At 38.1% G+C, this 24,494-nt stretch overlaps 1 protein-coding gene across 2 annotated transcripts in view; it reads left to right on the top strand.

The window, feature by feature from the left end:
* The window catches only part of LOC104021865 (cadherin-6), a 109,369-nt gene that overhangs the window by 76,965 nt on the left and 7,910 nt on the right, over window positions 1–24,494 (top strand). For both annotated transcript variants that reach the window (XM_087761349.1, XM_087761345.1), the window contains 9 exons: window positions 3,371–3,665; window positions 5,140–5,259; window positions 7,212–7,379; window positions 8,913–9,100; window positions 10,557–10,810; window positions 16,673–16,809; window positions 21,398–21,519; window positions 22,315–22,432; window positions 22,520–22,771. In XM_087761349.1, coding sequence (XP_087617475.1) covers window positions 3,371–3,665; window positions 5,140–5,259; window positions 7,212–7,379; window positions 8,913–9,100; window positions 10,557–10,810; window positions 16,673–16,809; window positions 21,398–21,519; window positions 22,315–22,432; window positions 22,520–22,771 — 1,654 coding nt within the window. The remainder of the gene's footprint in view (window positions 1–3,370; window positions 3,666–5,139; window positions 5,260–7,211; window positions 7,380–8,912; window positions 9,101–10,556; window positions 10,811–16,672; window positions 16,810–21,397; window positions 21,520–22,314; window positions 22,433–22,519; window positions 22,772–24,494) is intronic.

Consider the following 24,494-nt stretch of genomic DNA (forward strand, 5'->3'; position numbering starts at 1 on the left):
TTCCCGCCATCCCTCCCTTCCTCCTGGGCTTTACTTTATTCCCGAGTTCTCTACCTCCTCCCCCCGAGCGGCGCAAGGGGACAGGGAATGGGGGTTGCAGTCAGTTTGTCACATGTTGTCTCTGCCACTCCTTACTCCTCAGGTGGAGGACTTCTCACACTCTTCCTCTGCTCCAGTATGGTGTCCCTCCCATGGGAGACAGTTCTCCATGAAATTCTCCTTCCCATGAGCTGCAGTTCTTCACGAACTGCTCTAGCATGGGTCCCTTCCACAGAGTACAGTCCTTCAGGAGCAGACTGCTCCAGTGTGGGTCCTCTGTGGGGTCACAAGTCCTGCCAGCAAACCTGCTCCAGCATGGGCTCCTCTCTCCACGGGGTCACAAGCCCAGCCAGCAAACCTGCTCCAGCCTGGGCTCCTCTCTCCATGGGTCCACAGGTCCTGCCAGGAGCCTGCTCCAGCGTGGGCTTCCCATGGGGTCGCAGGCTCCTTTGGGCACCCACCTGCTCCAGAATGGGGTCCTCCAGGGGCTGCAGGTGGGTATCGTCTGCTCCACTGTTAACCTCCATGGGCTGCAGGGGGACAGCCTGCCTCACCATGGTCTTCACCATGGGCTGCAGGGGAATCTCTGCTCCGGCACCTGGAGCACCTCCTCCCCCTCCTTCTTCACTGACCTTGGTGTCTGCAGGGCTGTTCCTCTCACATATTCTCTCATATTTTCCCCTTCTTAAATATGTTATCACAGAGGTGCTACCACCTTCACCGATTGGCTCGGCCTTGGCCAGCAGCAGGTCAGTGTGGAGCTGGCTGGCATTGGCTCTGTCAGACATAAAAGGAAAGCTTCTAGCAGCTTCTCACAGAAGCCACCCACTATAGCCCCCCTGCTACCAAAATCTTGCCACACAAACCCAATACAGGTATATAGGACATGACCTCCCCAGGTCTCACTCTCAGTAAATAATCCACATACAGCCTGGACAACTGAACACTTAGTTTGTTCTGTCATGTCTTAGGAAAGTTGTAAAACTAAAGGTATTGAAGTTGTAAAGGATCTTGTCAGAGGCAATGTTTATTTTCAAAAGTTAGTGCTTTTGCTGAAGGGCTAGACATTGAACCTTTGATGAAGATCACCTCATTCTCAATACTGATGAGTCATTACACTGAGATATACTTTGTTTTGATATCCAGAGTCACAGTCGATCTTACACAGGTGGATTAATTGTGGAGGAGGAGTGGAAATTACACAAACTATGGACTTGAAAAAGTCACACAAGTTTCTACTTTTAGCTCTTTAGGTGGTCTGGGCTAGGTAAAGAATATTATGGAAGACAATTCCCAGTGGTTCCAAAACCTTTTCTAGCTTGACCTTTTTTTGCTACCTTGTTCACTGAAACCAAGTTTAATTAAATCGATGATAAAAATAAGTTTGGGAGTTCAGCCTGTAACAAATCTCACAACAGCACTATTCCATGATTCATATGAATTCATGATAGTCTGGTACTGAGGGCTGTTTTTATCCCAATATGATACAGACAAAGTTAAAGAGGCTTTCAAGGCAAACAAAAGTTTAATTTTTGATGTGAAACAATTACAAAAAATACACAATTTTAAAGACAAAATTATTTTAATGCCTTTTCTGTTGCAGGTTGCCTTTGAGAAAAGTTATACTCAAATATCCTATTGAAATTACATCCCAAGTAGACTTGTAGTCTGACTTCTTAAGAAGCAGGTCCAACAGATATTTGTCAGAGGCTGTGGTTATATCTAGCAAATCATGTAATTCCTCTAGGCCCTGTGGCTGAGTATATTGGACAACTGAATAGGACTCAGGAGACCTGAACTCCATTCCAGGTTCCAAGACTAGCCTTCTGAGAAACTTCAAGTTTCTATGCTTTTTACCGAGCAAATGGTATTGACTGCTTTTGTGAAGGTTTTTGAAATCTGCTTATGAAAAATGCTGCATACAAGCTACTTATTGGTATTCTTATTATCAAGAGAAAGGTCTCTGTGCAAAATTACATGGGATGCCCATTTTCTCCCTGAAGGAGAAAATTAAGAAGAATGCCTCAGCACATCTGCTAACGATTAAACATGATATAGTCCGGGTATTTTGTATTACTGGACACTTTTGGAATGTGTGGTGACAAAGAGTTTTGCCCTTAAAGGCAGACTTGTTGCATGAAGCATGCTTTCAATGAACAAATCTTTCTCTTCTACAAAGCATGACATCCAGCAATGCTAAAAGTACTTTGCCAGATAGTCAACTAGGTATTTTTTTTCTAACTTGTATGCAGGAAAAGAGAAGCAAAGAGCTCGTTGAGAAAGTCCAGCTCTCCTGACTCATAAACATGTCTTTTCTATGAAATCAACAATTTCCAGGAATCTGCTACCTAACAGACTCATTTTTTTCCCATTGAATTTCATCACCTATGCCCTGACTTTAGGCCATTTTAATGTTTCATTTTTTAAAAAAATTTTTATTTTCTCTACTGTAACAACAAAATAAATTGTAGTTGATTAGCCTTCATTTTAAGGCCAGAAGGAATAAATAAGCCTTTATCAAAGGAACAGCCATGAGAGTATGATTTAATCGGTCATACCTTGCATGTGAGCTAAGCAGCATTTCAAGAGATGCAGAAATCTCCGGGGAAAAAAAGGTGATTGTTTGCGCAGTTCATGCTTTGTATGCTAATTACCATCATTCTCTTCTTTCCCCTGCCCCCACCATGTTTCTGCTTGGTCCATGTCCCTTTGGATAAGGCAACTGATCTCTTCATTGCCAGTGCTGGAATGGTCTAGTATGCCTGCCTGCCTCTGCCCTTAGTTTGCCACATCTGTGAATGCATGTATTTATCTGTTATTTGTGTACGTATTCAGTATGTTATTATGTTGTGCACAGTGTGGTATATTACATAATGTCCATGGGCGTAAATGTAGAACATCCAGAATTTAAACTCAAGAAGTGGCTGGCCTGGCCACTTTTTAATTCTTTGCTTACTTCAATTCCTGAATCCAATGTTTTTCCACTGTAGAATCGCACTGTCCTACATATTCCTAGGATTCCACCTAAGCCACTAGCATTTACATCTGACTGATGTATGCTTAGCTTGGGAAAGTGATCTGCAGTTTCAGTTCACGGTTTTCCTCAGGCAATTTCTTACAATATTGCAGACCATTTCAATTCCAACAACAAGACACAACTCTATCAGTTCACTGCTGCTACTGTGGTATTGTCTTGTTTCCCAAAAGCAGTGCAAAGGCTTTTAGCCGGGTATTAATAATAGGAAAGCACGTATCGTGGTATCAGTTAAAGTAGAATTGTGTCCCAATTATTTATTTTCCTTTCTTTTTTTTATTCCCATTTCACCACCAGCTGCATTCAGACCAGGATAAAGGAGATGGATCACTTAAGTACATCCTTTCTGGAGATGGAGCAGGAGACCTCTTCATTATCAATGAAAACACTGGTGACATCCAGGCCACAAAGAGACTAGACAGGGAAGAAAAGCCTGTATACATACTCCGTGCCCAGGCTATAAACAGAAGGACTGGAAGACCAGTGGAACCAGAATCTGAGTTCATCATTAAGATCCATGATATCAATGACAATGAGCCGATGTTTACAAAGGACGTTTACAATGCCAGCATTCCCGAAATGTCAGATGTTGGTAGGTGCTAACCAATAATTGATTTCTGTGGACTTAATGAAGGGCCAAAAGTTTACAGGCACTGAATACAGACATCTGCTGTTTGAGTCTGGAGTAAAATCACCTCAGCCATTTAAAAAAAAAAATTCTAACTCTAGGAAAATAGTGACAAGAGTTTGCTAGAATCAGAGGTGTCAGCTGAGTAAAACCCACTCTCTTGTGTTGTACCACAAAAAATGCAAGTTAATACAATCTAGTTTCGCTAACAGTGAAAGTGAGCTGAGCTAAGCTGTGTTACATGACACCTGAAAGAGTTTAATATGCTTTGTTAACATGACTTAGTAGCAGTGTAATAATATGGAAATCCATGATCACCTAAGGGTGTCCATACCACCCCTAGATCTGCTCAGCAACCCTTCTTTAGTTCAGAAGGGTAAAAAAAATGGAAAAGGGCAGGTGCAGAAGTCGCTGTACACACTTCAGGAGCAAAATCTCTCACCCGAATCAACTCATCACTGATTCTGAGATATGCCATTAACTTCCTATGACCTTTGTTGCTCTTTTCATGCAAAAGAAAAAAGCTCCAAAGTCCATCGAAGTGTACTGAAATCTTTCGATTGATTTAAAATGTATCAAGCTGTAAGAATCAATCAATAAAGAAAAGAAAATAACTTCATTAAAATATGATTTTAAGATTGGATATTTTCCAGAGAAGTTGACAGGTTTTGATTCTTTGATTCTTAGGGAGGTCATTTTGATTTCTTTGTCAGGGAGCATTGGATGGTTAAACTGCAAGGAGAACATTTCTAATCTGAAATAATATCCAGGGAGAGAAGCATTAATTAATCATAATCAAGAATGAGATTAAAATAAAGCTCAAGCAATATGAAAATAAAGACTTTGGGGCATACTCTCTCCTCTCATTCATGGGACTTGTCACATGAATGAAACCTCATCTGGTGAAGAAAGAATCTAATATTCACGTTTTAATATGTGAAGTGAATACTTTATTCACAAATCTGTTTTAAATGCTAAAACCTAAGCTCATTTTTTATGTTTGTTAACACTTTGCTAGGATTCAACACCATTTCTTTCTCTAGAAGACACATGAAAAAAAAAAGATTTACATTCCTATGTCAAACACCTTACCAGCATGAGTAAATTTGCAAAAGTATATTCTTGACCTAGAGTAAAATTCTGAATGCCTTCAATATCTGGGGAAGGGTACGTTTCTGGTTTTTTCCTAATAAATATGATGAAGGATCTACATATCCATTCAATAACCGTGTCTTTTAATGAACTGAGAATAAGCCACCTATCATTTTGGTTTTGTATGTATGTCCTTTATGAACAGAGAAACTCCTACAAAATAAGAATATCTCTAACTTTTTGCCACAAGTTTGACCTGAACCTGAACCATGGTTTTCCTACCTCATAAACTGTCTTGGCCATGAAAAAAAACTGTGAATAAATTTTCTTTAATTTATCATTGCAGGTACCTTTGTTGTGCAAGTCACTGCAACTGATGCTGATGATCCTACATATGGGAACAGTGCTAAAGTTGTCTACAGCATTCTCCAGGGACAACCATATTTCTCCGTTGAATCTGAGACAGGTCAGGGGACCTTATCTGTCATTCTATGACAATGTCTGTGATTTAAAATGACATACTAAGCCTAGCTAGGACATATTAGACAAAAACTTCAAAGAGATTACATCTTACTCAGTGCAAAATCTGACAAACTTAATAGAGCGATACATCTGTAAACATGACACCTACATTATTTTAATCTTACCAGCAAAGTCTAATAAATAGAATTAGTACTGGATGTGAACCAATTTTCAATCATTTTTAACAAGCAGTGGGTACAAAGACTGCCGTGGATGCTTAAATTAAACCAAATAGGTTGGCTTTTAGAAGAAAACGAGAAACAGGTGGGTGTGGAAAAAAGCGCTTAACCCTCATAGATCTTCATAATGGCTAAATTAAGACTGAAGGCTTGTTCGGGTGTTTTTTTTTTTCTCCTTCTGCTTCTTCAAAACTTGTTTAAAGTAATTATAATTTCTGTACATCTGCAACATATCACTTTAATGCTAATTTTATGAAAGAAATCTTAATTAAGAATAATGATAGAAGAGGTAAAAATGGCTGTTGCACTACACTAGAAGATCACAAATAGAATCCAAAACTTCTGAGTTCTCTTTTTGGAAGACATCTAAATTATACACGGTGACTGGAATTTTTTATGGGCTGAATAACAGACAGCTTTGGAACCTGTGCATGTAAAACATATGAATTCTGGCTGACTGAATTTGATGTACCATTGACTGTCTGACTACATAGATAATCTCTTCTCAAGATTCATAACAAAATTCTCCAACCAGAAACAAAGGAACCCAAGAAACTCCTTAAATGGGAACATCTATTGTGATAGGTTGCTGGAAGCTAGAGAAATTGGTTCTCTTGAGCATCCTTACAGGAAAGGAATGGATTATCCTAGACAATCAGGTTTTAGCATTGTTTCTTAAATAAGTCTTAGAGACTTGGGCAGGGAAAAAGAAGAAGAGATTAGATGTCTCAAAGAAAAACCTGAGGTCAAAAAACGTACATAATTCTGAAAAGAGGGAGAGCTAAGATCAAAGGAAGCTTCCCTTCAAGCGTAAAGTATTAGATACTACAAGCAAGGATTTTTGCACTGATGCACTCATTCTGACTTGGACAGTCCGCTATGTGCTCTTCTATCTAGAGTTATAATAAGGATAATGTAGCTGGGAGTTCACCAGTGAACCAGCCATGGAAATCAATTGCAAAACTCCTAGAGTGAAATAAGTCTCTGTCGAAGCTGCTGTGAATTTTGCCATGGATCTCAGTACTTGAATTTCACCCTCTTAGCCTTAAGAAACCCAGTGTGAATGCAAATATTTTGCTTCATGGTAAATCTGAATGATTGAATTTCAGTAGGAGTTGGCCTCATAACTGATATTTGTGCCTTTGAAGAAGGAAGTGATTGGCTAAATCATTTCGATCAATATATAAATAGAAATATATATACTTGGGCATGCTTGGATGCTCACAATTTTCTTAATTTCTCTTCTCCCATTTAATGTTGTTGTATTGCCTCTTTAACGATGTGTTGCTGAAGTTAGCTTTTTCTTTTTTTTACCACATCTGTCAAAATAAAAATATTGACAGAACAGGAGAGAAAGGATGGAGCACATTATAATGAACAAAGAGCCTTTTTCCAGTTCAGTGAGAGACTTTAGCATGGAACTGAAAGGGGGTAAATAGTTATGTAAAATAACACTGCTCAGAAATAGGTAGAACATCTTTCTGGGGATGCCACTAACATTGTGTCTGTCACATAGGCAGCAGCCTGAGATATGATATGACAAGTCTGTAATTTAATGTGCCATCTCATAACAGTAAATATTTGTACTGGGCAAAGTTTACTTATTACACAGAGATTGTTTTGTTCTTTAGGCTGTGAAGTTTTTTTTTAATAAGAACTTCCATCAAAGTCAGTACCTTACTTGTGAATTCCCCCTCTTTAATTTTCACGTTTTCAGGCATTATTAAAACTGCTTTGCTAAACATGGATCGTGAAAACAGAGAGCAGTACCAAGTGGTCATCCAGGCTAAGGACATGGGAGGCCAAATGGGCGGATTATCAGGAACCACCACTGTAAACATCACATTGACTGACGTAAACGACAATCCACCTCGCTTCCCCCAGAGTATGGAATATTTACATTCTATGTCTTTACAGTAAAATGGATAAAAATTGTTTGGTTTCTTTTTTCCACCTCAGATATTGTTTCTGATGTCATGAACTTACTGAGTGTCAGACCTCCTTTAAGAAAGAAAAAGACAACACACAAGCCAGCAATAGGATTATGCTAAGGTTAATTGCAATAACTGGAAACATATATTTAATAGTTTTACTCCAGTTTCAGTAGATAGTCTGAGAGGTGAATTAATGTACAGAAACATTATTTTTCATACCCATTAAATAGCTTTGACTGATATAATCTACATTTCTTGATCGATATTATTTTTATTAGACCTTGTCACTGACTGCGTTTTAAGGTATCTGTTCTAATCTAACATATTTAAGTTTTGAAACATATTTATTTAAGTACATAAAATGATCCCAAGAGCAATTCTATCAAAATGAATACTTACACCCAGGAAGTATTTGCCTCAATGGATTTTCCTATATTCTTTGCATACAGAAACAAAAGCACGTACATAAGTATACCAGATATTTCTGCCTATTTTCCTTCCCCTGTCTCAGATCATTTGGTAGATATCTCTATGACATTTAAGGGAATCACTTGAGCCAGATCTCTTAGAAAATAATTTCTATTAGTGACCACTCCTGGCCATAAGTGATTCAAAGTGATTCAGCTTTCATCCACTTCTCTTTCCCTCTCTTTCCTTCCTTCTCTCTTTCTTTCTTTGCTTCCTTCTTTCTCTCTCTCTTTTACTTCTTTTTTGCTTTGTCTAACCACTGCTCTGCGTGTGACGTGTGTGTATCACAGTGTCAGTGTGTGTCAAAGTCAAGCGCAGCTGTTAGAGAAAATAATTGCAGATACTATCAGACAAATCGGCAAGCTTTGGCGGTTAAGTCACTGGGAAAGTTATTGGAAGCAACTTGTCATTTAAGTTCAAAGTCTGTTCTTAGCTGTGGGCAAAGCATTTCCATTTAAATTAGGGCAACTTAAGAGAAAATATAGCACTCTGCCTCCAACGAATTAATTATCTCTGGACATAAGTGTCTTCAATATAAAAGCCAAAGATACAGTTTCATAATGCCAACATTCCCCAAGTAGAGTTTTTTCAGAGGAGAATTCAATGTAGCACATTATTAACAGGCATTTGGCTGGATTTGGTTTTAGTGTTACTAAGCTGCATTGGCCTCTGGCAGTTCTTAATATTTGTCTTTTGGCCTCAAGACATTTTTCATACACAATTTTGATATGGCTAACACAGATCCTGATACTGTCTAGAAAGGGACATATGTTGCTAAAGATGCATGTATGTAGGAAATCAAAATGCCCATCCTTCATACTAGAAAATCAAAAAATAAGTTACATTTATCCACGTGAAAGTAAGGCAGAAGCTGAAGGCTGTTGCCCCAGGAAGGCCTGAAGACACAGCGACTTGCGAACTCATCTGTGCGTGCCCAGCTAGGACAGTGGGCTGAGAGATGGTGTCCAAAGTACCATGAGCCTGACTGACAAAATTTCCTTCTGTCTCTGCTGTAGGCACATACCAGTTCAGAGCTCCTGAGTCTATGCCACCTGACTCACCGGTTGGCAGGATAAAAGCCAATGATGCTGATGTGGATGAAAATGCAGAGATTGAATACAGCATCACTGAGGGGGATGGATATGGCATGTTTGGAATTACCACAGACAAGGATACACAGGAAGGAATTATAACTGTCAAAAAGGTACATGTCTTAACACACTTAGTCCCAGCCTCTGAAATACCAGTCAAAACATTATCTAGCACATATTTGTTTCCCGTTTTTAGTGCAATGTGTCATTTATTAATTTGAGTGCTATCTAGTAGGAATCTTTACATTACCTATGTAAAGTTTCTTCTATGCAAGCAATTGAGGTCCTTCCTCTTACACCCTCTTTACTAAACCAATGCACGTAGCTTGAAAGACCTGAGTGAGTAAATAACCTAGGGAGTGGGGTACGACTGAGAAAAATTTCTACAGTCTGAACATATCCACAGAATAGCTCAAGAAGGCACCACCATCCAACTGTGATTTTTTCCCTATGATGCTTACAGGATTTGCTCACTTACTAGAAGGTGCTGTGTTAAGACCACAGAAATAATCAGTGTCACATTGCCTATTTTGCACTATCTGAAGGTCTTGAATTGTATAGCTATAATGTATTAAAGTACATAGATAAATTTCTTTTGACTCACATTTTGTAAAAATGTAATTAATAAATCCATCAGCATGCTTTTGCTTTAGAAAAAAAATCACAGCGCCTTGCTGGATCACAATGGACATCATCTACCAGGTTGCACATTGGCTGTCAGAAAAGGTTTGAGAAATATTGTTTACAGTGGGTTATCAGGCAAGCTTGATAAGGTTACAGATATCATCCTCCATCAGTTCAAGTTCAGTCATCACTGGATAGACATTGTGTAGATTTTCCGAACGTGCACTTGCTTGTTGATATCAGTACGACACCTGTCATTACTTGTTTTTTAGGAGATGCCTTCCAGGGGGTGATTATGATATCAGTCTAACTCTGTTTGAATTTCTGTCTGTTGCTGACAGAAGCTGTGAATCTTCTACAACATAATGGAAAAACGGGGTGACTACTCTCTCCCCACATTTCTTTAAGTACTGTAACAGAATCACTAAATGCTGCTGCTTCTTACTTTTAACAGAGTGTAATATAGTCATAGCTTTTCATAAAATCATATTTTCCTTGATGGGTGGTCCTGGATGTCCAGACACAAGATGGCACAGTGTTTTGTTTCAGCAATGGAATGCCAATATTCAAACAAGCAGCTCCTAGAAAATCTTCCCCCCTTTAGTGTGTGGTGCTTAGAGGCAAGGAATAGATAAGAAAACATCAAAATGCCAAAAATGGCAGAATAGAAAGCATGAAGAGTTAAGACTATTCGAGAAGGAAAGATTAATTGATGTTTAGGAGTTCAAGGCATAGAATTTCCTGAAAAAGTGTTTTTTCTATACCATATCATCAGTAGCATAGAGCCCTGTCTTTCTCCTTTCTGCTGTCATTTTAATTGTGGTTCAGTCTCCTGTTATCTAGGACTGGCCTCTCCATGACATCCCCATATTTATTTGTCTCATCCAGCTGCAAGCCACAGCAATCCCCACAGACCTCTCAATTTTTTTTTTTCCCTCTTCCCAGGCATTGGATTTCGAAAATAAAAACCTGTATATTCTGAAAGTGGAAGCTACCAATACTCACGTGGACCCTCGATTCCTCTACCTGGGGCCATTCAAGGACTCAGCTACAGTCAGAATTCAGGTGGAGGATGTAGATGAACCCCCCATGTTCAGCAGACCAGCATACATAATGGAAGTGAAAGAAGATGTTCCAATAAACAGTGTAATAGGAACGGTAACCGCTCAGGATCCAGATGCTGCCAAGAACCCTGTCAAGTAAGCATAGACTATTTCAGCTTGTGCGTAAATCTTTACAGCTTTAATTTTGCTTTTTTCATGTCAGCACACAACCCCCCCCCCCTTTTAACAATGAAATTGTTCAAGTATGCTTAAATATGGAGTATTGTAGACAGTAAATGGTCTGTCACGCTTGACCATATCTAGGTATGTGTGATTGTGTTTGCATGGGCCTTGCATCTTGAATTACATCCTATCCTCTTCAGTAACTAATGTTTGTGGTTATTTCTACCATGGAACAATTTACTGCAAAAAGAGCACTAAGAAGATGTTAGTGTTTTCCTTCCACCTTTAACATTTTCCAGTACAGTGCGGTGCATCCTCTTGGCTATATGACAGGGTCGTGATTCAGCAGCCCTTTCTTCTCCCATCCGTCCAGACCTCCTTAACAGAGGTCACATTTACCTCCTCTAAACTGCAAGTATAAATGCCTGAAAAGCAGCTCCTGTGTGCACACAGACTCTGATCTCACTTGTATCGGTGTAAGGTTAATAAGATAAGAATCAGTCTCATGGACTTCAGAAATTACACTTGCCGTGAATCAATAAACTAATCTAGAGGAAGTGGAGGAAATGTTAAGGTTGGAGTAGCTAAACCTAAGCCTTCATTTTTTGTAAATTAACAGGTACATTGTTTCAGTACATTTCAAAACATACTGGAGTACTTAAGTCATATTGGATAGAGTATAAAAGAACTTTTAAATAGTTGTGTGCTTTAATTAAATTTCATTGCTACTGACAAGGCAGTAAGAAGAGGAAATGAAAAATACAGCAATATTAAATCCAGGTCAATTTTCAGCATGTCTCTGGGTTGGGCACCTTGGAAATGCAATAGTAGTCTTAAGATCAAAATAAACAATGCGGGTTTAATAAAAATCTGATCCATCAATACTTTGCACTTCTGCAAACAACTATCTTTCATCAAGGTATCTTACAATGTTTATGAGGCATGAGTAAGTTCTAAGCTCTCAGCTCATCTTGTGAGAGGGGTAAATATTATCGTCTTAATTTCCTAGATGAAGAAATTAAATCTAAAACATTTCTGGCAGAAACCCTCTCTGGCTTCAGTTTACATGTAATGCCCTGCACATGAACTCTTGTTCAAGACTAAGCCTTCTAATTTTAATTAAGGTTTGCTTTCATTTATATCATGACATGCAAAAATTATATGGGGTTCTGGACTAGCAGAGCATAGTAACTTAAAGAGCAACATGTTTTGCTGACTTTGGTGAAGCCCAGGGACAGAATGAACACCTTCTATGGCATGTCTTCATGGGTGTGCTATCATGAAGATGAAAAATTGGTTGGGGTGACACCCAGGCCCCTTGCAGTTTTCATATGAACCTGCTTTTTTATATCTAACGACACTGGAGAGTGAGGGGAGTGCTTCCCTGCTTCCCTCTGCTTCCCTGTGGTGATAACTACAATCATTTGCATTTCACACCAGCACCAGCTCCTAATTATAAGTGATTTACAGTGGATAGGGATTATGCTGTTCATTGTTGAGTACTGCCTACTGGCTCTTTTCTATTAATTGAATGTGTGTGCTAAAACTTACCTTTCTTTCAAAGGGCAGTTCTTTAATACAGTACAGGTACTTTGCATATTAAAGTATCAGATAATTATTGAGCAAAATTTAGCAGAGGTGTCAAAATTGATGCAGTGCAGCAGAAAACTTGTCTCCTTTATACTCTAATAGCATGCAACAGTCAAGGTGAAAGGAGAAGAAAAAGAAAAATGAGGAAGAGGTTAGAGTAATAGAAATAAACACAGCAAGAAGAAACATGAAAATCAGTAAGAGGGGAAGGAAATCAGCAGAGAGCAGTAGAATGAGAGGTTAGTTTGCAATAAATGTAATTTTATGGTGCTAATATCTTGGGTATCTCCTGGAATTTAGGGGCACGGGTTGAGTCTGCATCTTTTTGACAGGGTGATTTTTTTTTTCCATCATGCAATAGAGATGCTAAATCTGATTTTCACTCTGAGGTTCGGGGAAGATGCAATTAGACTGTATATATATGACTTGTCACTTGCTTGTCAATTTTTCTTGAGGGTTAAAAATAAAATCTTTAGACACTTGATATTACAATGAAAATCTTCCATTTTCTCCTCTACTCGAGTGAAGATTTCTCTTTTTAAACAAACTGAGCCCTAACTCTGTTAGATGAAAGCCCCTTTGATCTTCCATTAAAGGAAACCTTCACAATATCATTATGAAAATGCATTATGAAAAATTCACACACATATTCCTTCCTGACCCACAAATCTTCCTGACTTGTGGTTGCATTAGACAGCAACCTGCTGAACATCAGAAGACAATGAAGCAATAGCAAAATATGAAGCGGATATCTGCCCTTGTTGTAAGAGTACATAATCGTTCATGACCTCTATATTGGTACAGCTACATTTCATCAGTCCAGCCCTTATAAATAAGCTTTGCTGTGATGCGACATTAAGAAAATACAAAAATACACCAATAGATGTTTGGCTATATTTGAATATGCATCCATGTGTAACGACATTAATATACTCCTGAGTAACACTCCACTGTCCAGCTGTGTTATAAAAAAAAGTTTTGCATTCTGCTTGTGTTTGATCTAACCAGAAATATTTTGAGCCACTGCATACTGAAAAAAATAATGCTGCAACTGGCACTGCTGTATTGTACATCAGATCTTTTTAAATTGCTAGTTGAGTTTTTTTGCTATAGTAACTCCTCAGAGGCATAATGAAGTTCATCAGTCACTGGAACTGTCTCCCTGCTGTGATTTGATTTACTAAAGTATCCCAGATGAAAATGATCTGCAAACAAATGTAAGGCTTAATTTTGTTTGTGTATTTTACTGACAACATATTTGCATGTATTAGATTCTCTCTTTCACCCTCCCCTTCTTTCCGTTATGTACAAGGAGAGACTGGAATCTACATAGATACTTTTTAACTTCTTAGCTTGTCAATTCCTCAAGGTTTGAAAGGGATGAAGTCCTGAAATCTGACAAATACACACCAGTAATTTCATTAAATAAATGTAAAAATGACTTTGATGTTGTCTGCTTAATTCTTACTAGGTTATGATCCATAAGTCAGAATCACCACCAATTCAACATAATTAACAGTCCTTGATCAAAAGAGACTGGATTATACAAACTGAGAAACAGAAATGACACTCTAGCTTATTAAAATCATCTTTCTAGACCAGGGTTAATGGTATAATTAGAATATACTTTAATTGCATTGACCTTGTATGTATTTTCTTTTGGATATGAAGAAATAAAATTAACATTTCATTAAGAAGCTGTTCTCTGGTTGTGGGGTTTTTTTGGTGTGGTTTTTTTGTTTTGTGGGCTTAACTTTCCACTGTACAAATGACTGAATACACATATGGTTTTACAAGGACTTATATTTTAAAATTCTTAGTATCTTGAAGAAGTCCTCAATGTTACAGCTCTGGTAACCTTAGAAAAAGTCCAGAACAAATTTTTATTTTTTTTTTTCATTTCTTCCAGATACTGTACCACAGACTGAATTTGCGAAATCTTACAAAGTAAAGATAGTGATTACAATATGCCAAGGCATTAAAATGTGCTAAGGCAGTAAGATATTTTAAGTCCATTCATAATATGAAGCATGAGTGAAAGCATAATTGAAGAAAAAAAACAGCAAATGGACAACTCACGCCTAAAGCTAGTTGCTTATATAAATATCTTGCTGAATAAGAGCCTGAAACATACTATTACAGTTGGCTGGAACAGCTAATCTATGGAAAATCCTGATATTTAATTTCAAATAGGAATGCAAAACCTAGGTTTACTGCAAAATGGAAATACCAAAGCATTTCAGCTGAAAGATATGGAAATGAGCTACAGAATATCTGAAAAATAATTGAATTCACAAAATACCAACATAATATCATATAAAAACCTGAATGAATAAAAGTTAAAATGAAATGTTTACCATATGAAATACTTACTTTGTCAAAATATAAGAGAGTCAGACCGGTTTGTATAAACTTGTTTCCATCAAACATTTCAGCTAAGTCAACAAATTCACATGTACTATTTAGATTTGGACAAAACAACACAGCTTGCTGGAGCTGTCCCATCAGTCAGCGCTGCGTATTACAGACCTTCTCACATATTCTTTTCTAGCTGATGGTAACATTACAATGCTGCATAAAGGAACTAGATTAGTGACACCACAGCTGACTTCACGCAGCTGAAATTGTGGTGCTGTTCGTCAAGTGACAGCAACGAATAAAAACTAAATCAGCTCTTGAAAAACTAGCAAGGTGTGCTTATGCAAGTCCTACCAAAAAAAGTTACCTTTTTGTGCCAGTACCTTTGAATCTCCTGTGGTTGTTTCCACAGGAATTTAATGTGGAAAAAGAAAAACAGTTTAGTGCAAGTAATTAATACTTACTTGCTATAGTTTTGTTTCGGAAGGCAGGCTACGCTAAAATTCTTATTTTAGAATAAGACTGTTCTAATTTGCTGTGGATGTTGTATCCCATTTTTTTACTTGCAAAGAAGAAAAAAAATGTATTTACAAGATAATTAGCAAGTTAGTTCATTTTAAACCTTTGTCAGAATCACATGTTTCAACTGGACTCTTCTATTCCCTCCTTCTTCCATGCAAGATCTTTCTCAGAAGTTAAGAGACACTGCACAGGCACTGGGAAATCTGTGCAGAATAAGGGACATGTCACACAGCTGCTCCTAGGGCAGAGCAGGGAACAGAAATTTTTCTTCAGCCTCTGCATTCCCCTCAATTCTGTAGTGGCAGTAAACTCTGCCAGTCATTCTCCTGGCCCAGTTTTCATCTGACTGCATACCAGCTCAGCCGTAGCTTTACCCTTGTCTGGACACAAGGGACAGCAGTAGCTGCCTTGTCTCCATCGACGTGGCCTGCAAGGAGACCAAGGGACCACACTGGGCTTCCTAAGGCTCTGTCCTGGATTGTACATCAGCACACATTTGGGCTTGAAAGCAGAGCAGAATAATGCAATTGCATTCTTGCTTTAGCAACATCAGAGACATATTTCTTTCAAAACCCCCATAATTTATGCAAGAATTTTCTCTTCATGAGAGATGAGACCAAGTCACAGCATTTGGATCCGGGTGGTAGCACCCTCTCCTGTGAACTGGGGAGCTCCGCTTTTAAAGTTGGATTCAGTTCAGCAGAAAAAGCAAAAGTTCAGATTGAAAATTTGAATCCATATGTAGGCTCTGAGCTCCTCCAGAGCTTGTTAGCATTCATTTTCACATCTAGATACCATCAAGCAGGGCTGGGCATGTTAGTTATTAAAACTACAATTACAGCAAACCTTTACGTGATACGTACTATGGAATAATGAATCTCTGTTCTGTACTGACTTGTTTTTGGGGAGCAGTCTTTTTAAACACTGGGAAGTGAGAGGCAGAAATGCACCCCAGCTGACAAATTTTATATCAGAAATTATTTGGAACAGTTGAGATATCAAACCATAAAAAGAGGGTTTTATAATGGGAAAGCCAACTCAGCCTTAAAATAAACTTCATATCTTTCAGGACACAGACTTCACATTTCTCACTAAAAACAAAGCTTTGATGATTCTCAGAGGTATGTAAATTCTGCAGTAATTCATTTATTCAGTGACAATGCTCCACCTTCTAAATCAAATGTGTCATTATCCAGTAGCTCAGAACTAGCTCTTTGTGTGAGTATATAAAGACTCTGAAGCCTCTGCTGAAAACAAAAGGCAACCCCATTTACTAGCTGTTTGATGTCTAGTCTTAGAAAATGGTTTAAGAACATAGAAACTAAAAGGAAAGCATTATCCTAACCCCTGTCTCTGTATTTGCAGGTACTCTGTAGATCGACACACTGATATGGACAGAGTATTCAACATCAATTCAGGAAATGGTTCGATATTTACTTCAAAACCCCTTGACCGGGAAACACTGCTATGGCACAACATTACAGTAATAGCAGCAGAGATCAGTAAGTCAAACCTAAATACCACTGCTGTCCCTGATGTAATGAATTTAGCCTTCTAGCTGAGCGTGTGAAAAGCACGGCTGGACAGATGTCAGGTTATATGGATAGTCCGCTCAATACTAATGAAGAAGCAGAAACTCTGCAAGAGGGGGTCTGCAGTTTTGTGTTTACTAGGGACACAGTTCATGAAGAGGTAACTTAGCTGAGCAGGGAGGAAAGGTAACAATTCTGTGTTTTCTAATCAGTAATAGCCATTTTTAATTTTGAACATGATTGTTGAATTCTGAAATTGGCATGCAGCAAATAGGATGGTTTAAAGCCAAACTGCATTCCATGGCTGAATTCGGTGTGATCCAGACTGAATATGGCACAGGCTGGATGTTTTCAAGTAAGACTGAGGTGACTGGGCTGAGCTAGGTGCCCAGACTGGAATCAGTTTTAAGGATTCCCGTTTTTAACTTCTTTCACATCCTTTGAAATTATGAGCTAGTTACAAATCAGTCTGTCAGTTTAGGGTTGCTCAGAAGAAGTAATCTTGTGATAATACTAGTTTTGTTGATTTTAGGAGCAGAAATGCCAGGGATCTAGATAAAGACATGTATGCTAGGTGGCCTTAATAAACAGTCCTCTTTATTTTAATACATTAACTATAAGCATGTGTCATGCCAAAATATTAGGGAAGGCAATTCTATTTGCTTTTGCAGAGTCACAGTGACTGTGATTGTGAAGCACGGTGGAATGGTAGATAGATCTAATATAAACACCAGTTCTGAGACTGTCACAAAGTCTTTGGGCAACTCAGAGGCTAAATGTTTTGGGTTTGTTTTTTTTTTTTAAACATAATCTTAGACGATATAAGCTCTACTTTCTTATGTTGTGTGTATGCGTATATGGCTCAATCAGCTGCTGAACAGTGAGGAGTGTAACTAAGGAGTACTTGACTCCAGCTTTCTTTATTCTGTAGGTCTTTTCAAAACTGAAAACTGATGTGAAACAATACTATTGAGGCAAGCAGACGGGGTTATGTAAAAGAGAGGTGGGCTAGAGCCTACAGGAATTATGTTTCTTAATAGTTTTCTCCCTCTCTTGAAAGTTTGCACCTTTTAATGCTAGATATGTGGTTTCAGCATATCAAACACTGACTTCTGACTGACTGTTAGTCAGGTGTTTGTGTTTCTATTAAGTCTTTGAAGGAGTAATCTAGGGTCAAGAGTTGTACATTACAGACTGAGCTCCTGGGTAAAAGGGAAAGGGAAAAATAAACACCTAAAAAGGAAAGAATAGCAAGAACATTTAAGAAGCACACTTGTATTGATCCCAGTGGAGCTGAAATAATATACAGTATAGAAAATTGAATGCTCTCTGAAAACCAACTTAGCATCTATATGAAATACTCATTTAGTTCCTTGCCTCCTCCCCTAAGGACAGACCTTCTACTGGCCAAACCCTCTCAACTAAACCTTTTGTGTCTGACACAGGCTTCCATCTTAATTACTGTTCCTCTTTAGTCCAAATCCTTCCAGGCTGCCACAAGATACTTCCCAGGCTGTGCTTCACTGAGCCTAGACCAAATTTGGCATAACTGGGGTAGATGCCTTCCAAAGGCAATTTTCTTGGTTGAAATGCAGCTACTGTTTAAACAAGCCTTGGTCTGATCCAGGCTACCTCACTAATTTTAGCCTCAAGAGACTAGACTGGAAAGCACCACTGCTTAATGCTCCTAGCCAAAATCAGTCATTTCTAGCAAGGCTAGCTGAAGTCCCATTCCACTAAATTCTAGCTAATCACTGCTGCTGTCAGTGACATACCATCACATCAAACTCCAGGTATATTTCACTGACGTAATCTAAAAGAAATATCCAGTCAAGTTACAGGCAGGATGCACTTTCAGATGGTGTTCCCTTTGATATAAAATGTAAAAAAAAAAAAAAAAGTCATAAAGAGAAACACCTTTCAGTGATGACTGTTCTTGATTTCATTTTACAGTAGAACAAAAAATTAAAATATAGAAGTTGTTTTGCCTTTAATTGTCTAGAATGATCAGTAAGTGTAGATAGCTCCATTTTTTAATGTTCTTTTTCACCATTATGAGCTACAGTTGCTCAGCAGCCCGAAGAATCATGCTGTGAATGTTGCAAACAAATAGTTGGTGAAACACTGGGTCAGTACATCTGCCATAGTCAGCAGGCAAACTGGCAATAAAACTCAGTACACAGGGCTACTGATTCACAGCTGCAGAATTACAGCTGATTTACCTGAGAGAATTCCCAGGGTATTTTTAAATATTCTTTACTTAACACTTAAGGGTAAATCAAACATTGGCAGAACTTTGAGGCTGTATTCAGAAAACAAAACAAAACAAAACAAAACAGTTTTGTTGCTGGCTCAACAGAAAACATACCACTGTAGAGATGAATAGATTTAAGCAGTTTGTTGAGTCTGTGGAGATTTTTTTTTGGAGATGGAGCCCAGAAATAATTAAAGGATAATGCAAACAAATTAACCTACATCAATTAATTTACAAAAATAATTTGAAAGATGACAAAAAAAGACTTAAAGATGCATACATATATTTCAACTTACATTTCCAATAAATCAGAAAAAAAGGCCCATGTCCATAGAGCATAGAGGTTTTATGAAGCTTCTATTTATTACAGTATCATTTTAAATTCTGAGAATTTTAAGTGCCTAGAAATTAAATGAAAATATCTAGTTCATGGTTCAAAAAGCAGGAAAGAAAACAATTGTAATTCTCGAGAGAAGAAATACATTTGCCACTATATTTGAATGTATTTATTAGAAAGGTATGCCCTTATAAAATAGTCTCGCCAATAGTCCTGCGACTTCAAATGAATACCTTTGATTTCTGCCTATTATAAAAATTCAACATTTGTATTGATGTATTTTAGCATAGAATTCAGTCTAGTCTATATTATACATAAACTGTTATTTTATACATTGAATGAATTTAGCCCAATGGTTCATATTAGAAAGTGGTTTATGCTTAATGGAATCATATTAACTTCAGTGGGACTGTGGAGCTTTAAAGTACAATATTTTATCCAAATGACTGAGCTCTGTAATATAAATATACAGTGCCAATTTTGGAGAAGGCATTTTCAAATTTATAATAGTATGATAAACACAGTAATGGGACTTTTATTAAAGCCTAACCCAACAAGCTACTATAATGAATGCTTGTAGAAGCATAGAGTCTTAGATCTGCTATATTTTATTGCACTATTTTTTTCACTTGAATCATAGGTTAAAATGCATTAATAAATTATATTAACATGGGTAGAAAATTAATGTAGCAAAACTCAGTGTGAGGCCTCATGAAAGGGAGGGGGGTGGTATTTATTTTAAATTAAACTAATTTCAATCATCACACTCATTCCTTCATAGATTTCACTCTCGCATTCCCACACCCACATACTCCCAGGCACTGAGGTAGGTATGTCTGGGTGACCTGGTCTAGATAATTTTTGTGTAATATGGAGCACAAAAGACACAGACCAAGTCCTGGCAATGTCTCTTGGTTTCCTTTTGACTGGTGATGACAAATTGGTTTGGGGACAGGTCTTGTACCTTTTAGGAGTCGATGGTTATTGTGATGTCACTTTTTGCCTCACAGTCTTGCCTATTTCACCATTCATGGCTCCTAGGCAAGGTTGCTGCCTGTTGCCTTTCTTCCTTATTTTGTGTATCTTCATGACTAAAGCCTGTCTCCCCCCAACAGGAAAAGGAATGGTCCAACAGGAAAAGGAATGGTATATACAATGTGGTGCATTTCCAAATGTTTTCATTTTCATATAGAAAGATGACAATATTTTCATCAGTATTTTGTGCTCGGCAATATCCTTGCCAAATTCAATCTCTTGACACTATGCAGTCCTTATAGGGAAAAAAAATGTTTACATACAGGGATCTGCAGATTCTATATAGTGCTTATGTTCTTCAGCTGATACATTTTAGTGGTAACTCTAGAATATCAGCCAAGTCAATTCATAACAGATTAGAAAATATCTGTGATCACAGCCACAGTTACTATTTATATAACAAAATGGTAATCATGGTAGCTTAAGGAACTGTGTCATGACATTTGTAGGGGACAGAATATCATATATTACAGGTGAAGAGGAAAATAACCACTCAATCCCATCTTCAAGACTCTTCAGTCTTCCTGTTTCAGAGTTAAGGAAAGGAATATGTTCTAGAAACTGTGTTGCCACCAAACTGTATCATTAATAAATAGATTTCATTTAATTCCAGTATCATATTTTTATCTATATATATATATCACACATACATTCATAATCATACTTGGAGTGTTCAAATGAATTTGTAAATACTGGACTCTTACCCAATCTTATCTGTATAGCTTACACAGAATCAGAATAATGATAACACAGCATGATTTTGTGGATTAACCCCATAATGCATTCCCCAGAAATAAACAGAATATAAGTGGTGTGTTGTGAGTGAGAAGAATTAAGGCAATGTGCCCGTAAGTCTGTCCTTTTCTTCTCCTGCACTGAATCAGTAGCTGGGCTAAATAAAATCTCTGTTCTTTCTGGTTTTATCATTTCAGACAACCCAAAACAAAGCAGCCGTGTCCCAGTGTTCATTAAGGTTTTGGATGTAAATGACAATGCTCCGGAGTTTGCCATGTTTTATGAGACCTTCGTCTGTGAAAATGCAAAGGCAGAACAGGTGTGTTGTCTGTAGTAAGAAAATATTCCAAATTAATTGAGTTTTGCTACTACTCTTGCATCACCTCATCAAGAGGTGTACTTCGCATTGCATCAAACTGTCAGTTTTGCAAAATTAGATTAAACAGTGGCTGCACAGTTTCTGATTATGCTTAGTATTCTTGCAGCTAATGTGACAGTATGTTTTACACTGTTGTTTTCTGTACTGCACCTTGTTATCCCTGATTCATTTTCATTCTGTGATTCTCTGCTTTATTTGGGCACCTCCACTGTCTCCTTCAAAAACAGTTTCAGGTCTGTAACTGTTACAGGTCCTCTTTGTGATAGAACTATTTCCTGCCCGATAGCTCTCACTCTGCCAGTCCTATTACTAACTGGTTCAAAGTAGCAGATAATTTGGAAGATTCAGCCAAACAATTCCTGTGACATGAGATTTGGGTAGATAAATATACAGTCAGCTTGGACTGTCTCACCTTTCATCTCTATTGCTTGTCACATGCAAAGGTTTCCTACCCGTCTGGAGTGGCATCAACCCAAGCCTGCTCTTGAATTCAACATAATTTTCCTGCCAACTTTCAAATTCATTATGTTACTGACTGATGGCATGGAATACATGGTGATTCTAAACAGCATCAGCAGCACATGGATCACTTGTCTTAAGCTCGCCATAGCAGCATCAGATACCTTAAAGCAGAAGAAAAAAATGAATACGATAAGATTACTTTACAATCCTAGGGTAAATAACTAAGCGTAAGGTCCGCTGACTTTGAAGATAATTTTGTTCTTATTGTTTCAGCTGATACAAACATTAAGTGCTGTTGATAAAGACGACTCTTACAGTGGACATCAGTTTTCATTCTCCTTAGCTCCCGAGGCAGCCAGCAGCTCAAACTTTACACTACAGGACAACAGAGGTGAATTTCTAGGAAGGCTTTTCTTTATTATTTCATCCTTGCTTTCAGTCTTCAGATGAAGATCTAATGTATGCTTTGTGTTTCCAGACAACACAGCAGGGATTTTCACCCGAAAAACCAGATATAACCGGCATGAAATGAGTACCTACTTCTTGCCAGTGGTAATATCAGACAATGACTACCCTATCCAAAGCAGCACTGAAACGGTGACTATTCGAGTATGTGCTTGTGACCATCGAGGAAAGATGCTGTCCTGTAGCGCTGAAGCCTTGGTTCATCCTACTGGTCTTAGCACTGGGGCTCTTATTGCCATTCTTCTCTGTATTATTATATTACTTGGTAAGTAGCTCGGAAGTATTTTGTTCCTTTCATAGTTATTTTGCATTGCTGCAAGTGATTATACCAAGGCTAGGACAAGAGCAAAGCAAAGACATCCTTGTCTTATCCTGCATTTGTATTATTCTGTTTCCCCTTCTGAGGGCTGCTAGAGATATGGTGTATAGAACATATCCAATCTAATCTTAGTTATCTAAAAGTTAGCAGTGACCAAGCAAGGGGAGACAGCTGGGCTCCACCCTCTGGTCAATGGAAAGAGACAGGCACCTGTAGAGAGACATTCATCCCATCCTGTTATTGGTATCTGAGATGGACCAGGCTAATCACCCTTTGTAGGTGTCTGTCTCTTTCTGTTGACCATAGAAGGAGGCCAGATAACTTTTTTAAATTTTAAACATTTAACTTCCCATGTCTAAACTGAAGAGAAACAAATCTCAGTGCTTCTGTTCTGCTGGAAAAGGATGCTGAAATGCTCTCAAAAGCTGCAGGGTCCTCCCTTTCAGGCACTTGTGATTATGAAGAGGTTGGATCCTGAGTGTGGAGGATGTACAGATCTCTGGCTACAGCACTTACAGGTGGTCAACATTTATTTTTTTATAAAAATAAGGACAGTTTGCAACATCTGTCACATTCCTCCCACTCAGATTCCACCCCTCTTGTACAGCAGAGACGATTGGTCCCTCAGCCATTAGCCATAGTCTATTCATCTGGGAGATCTGTACAATACAACACAGGCAGTTCTCAGGGAGATGTTATTAGTCACCTTTAGTATTTGGCCAGGAAAGAAGGCAGTCAGACCAATTTTATAGCAGTAGGGTCAAGCAGGGGAGAAAATGTTTCCTTAGTGATTCCATTTCTTTCTACCATACTCGTATCTTCCTTGGACATGCTCATCACCACTGCAGAATTATACTGATCTTTACTATTAACAAAATTTCCCTCTCCTGTGATGAGTCAAACACCATGTTGTGATTCTCAGACTTTAACAATATGGTCATGGCTTGCCCAAATAAGCACTATCCCATTTTCAGAAAAGATTCCCACAATAGCAATCTTACCCTTAATTCACCATTAAATTCATTTTTCAAAACATGGTATCATTGCCTCTAAGGGCTGAGATCACTTTGTATCAAGTTCCTTACCAGAAAAAGAAATCTAATGCTGCAGGTAGTCTTGCACTCATTAGTACAACTGTGCTCATTAATATAAATCTGACATTAAACGATTTCCTGCTTTATGTCAATCGAAAATAATTGATTCTGTGTGCTAAGCAGCACTTTATGTCAATTACTGCTCACGCCACCATGCACCATAAGCAGATTTTCAATTAACTCAGCTATATAATTTTCTATTTTCAGGCTGGTTGCAGGTTTGCATGTGCAACCACTACTGAGTGAAAAACAATACTCTGGGCAGACCTGAACCACAACTTAAAGTTTAGCAGCAACAAAAAGTGCCTGTAATTTGCTAGGTTTATTTGCAGTTTGACTAAGTCTAGCAGCTTATCAGGAGGCCTCAGATACTGCTGAACACTGTCGTGCAAATAAAGGTGATGTACTTTAACATATATCTTCTAATGGGTTTTTTTTGCCTGCAAGTTCAGCACAAAATAAGAAAACCCAAGTATCAGAGATGTGACATAATTATCAAAGTCTCATCCTTGCATATGCTGTGTAACACCTTTTTTGTTAATGAGATACTTCAGCAGCCCTTCCATGTAAAAACT

Source organism: Nipponia nippon, unplaced genomic scaffold (genome assembly GCF_047370975.1).
Source record: "Nipponia nippon isolate SJK-2023a ecotype South Korea unplaced genomic scaffold, ASM4737097v1 scaffold_1, whole genome shotgun sequence".
NCBI classification, from domain to species: domain Eukaryota; kingdom Metazoa; phylum Chordata; class Aves; order Pelecaniformes; family Threskiornithidae; genus Nipponia; species Nipponia nippon.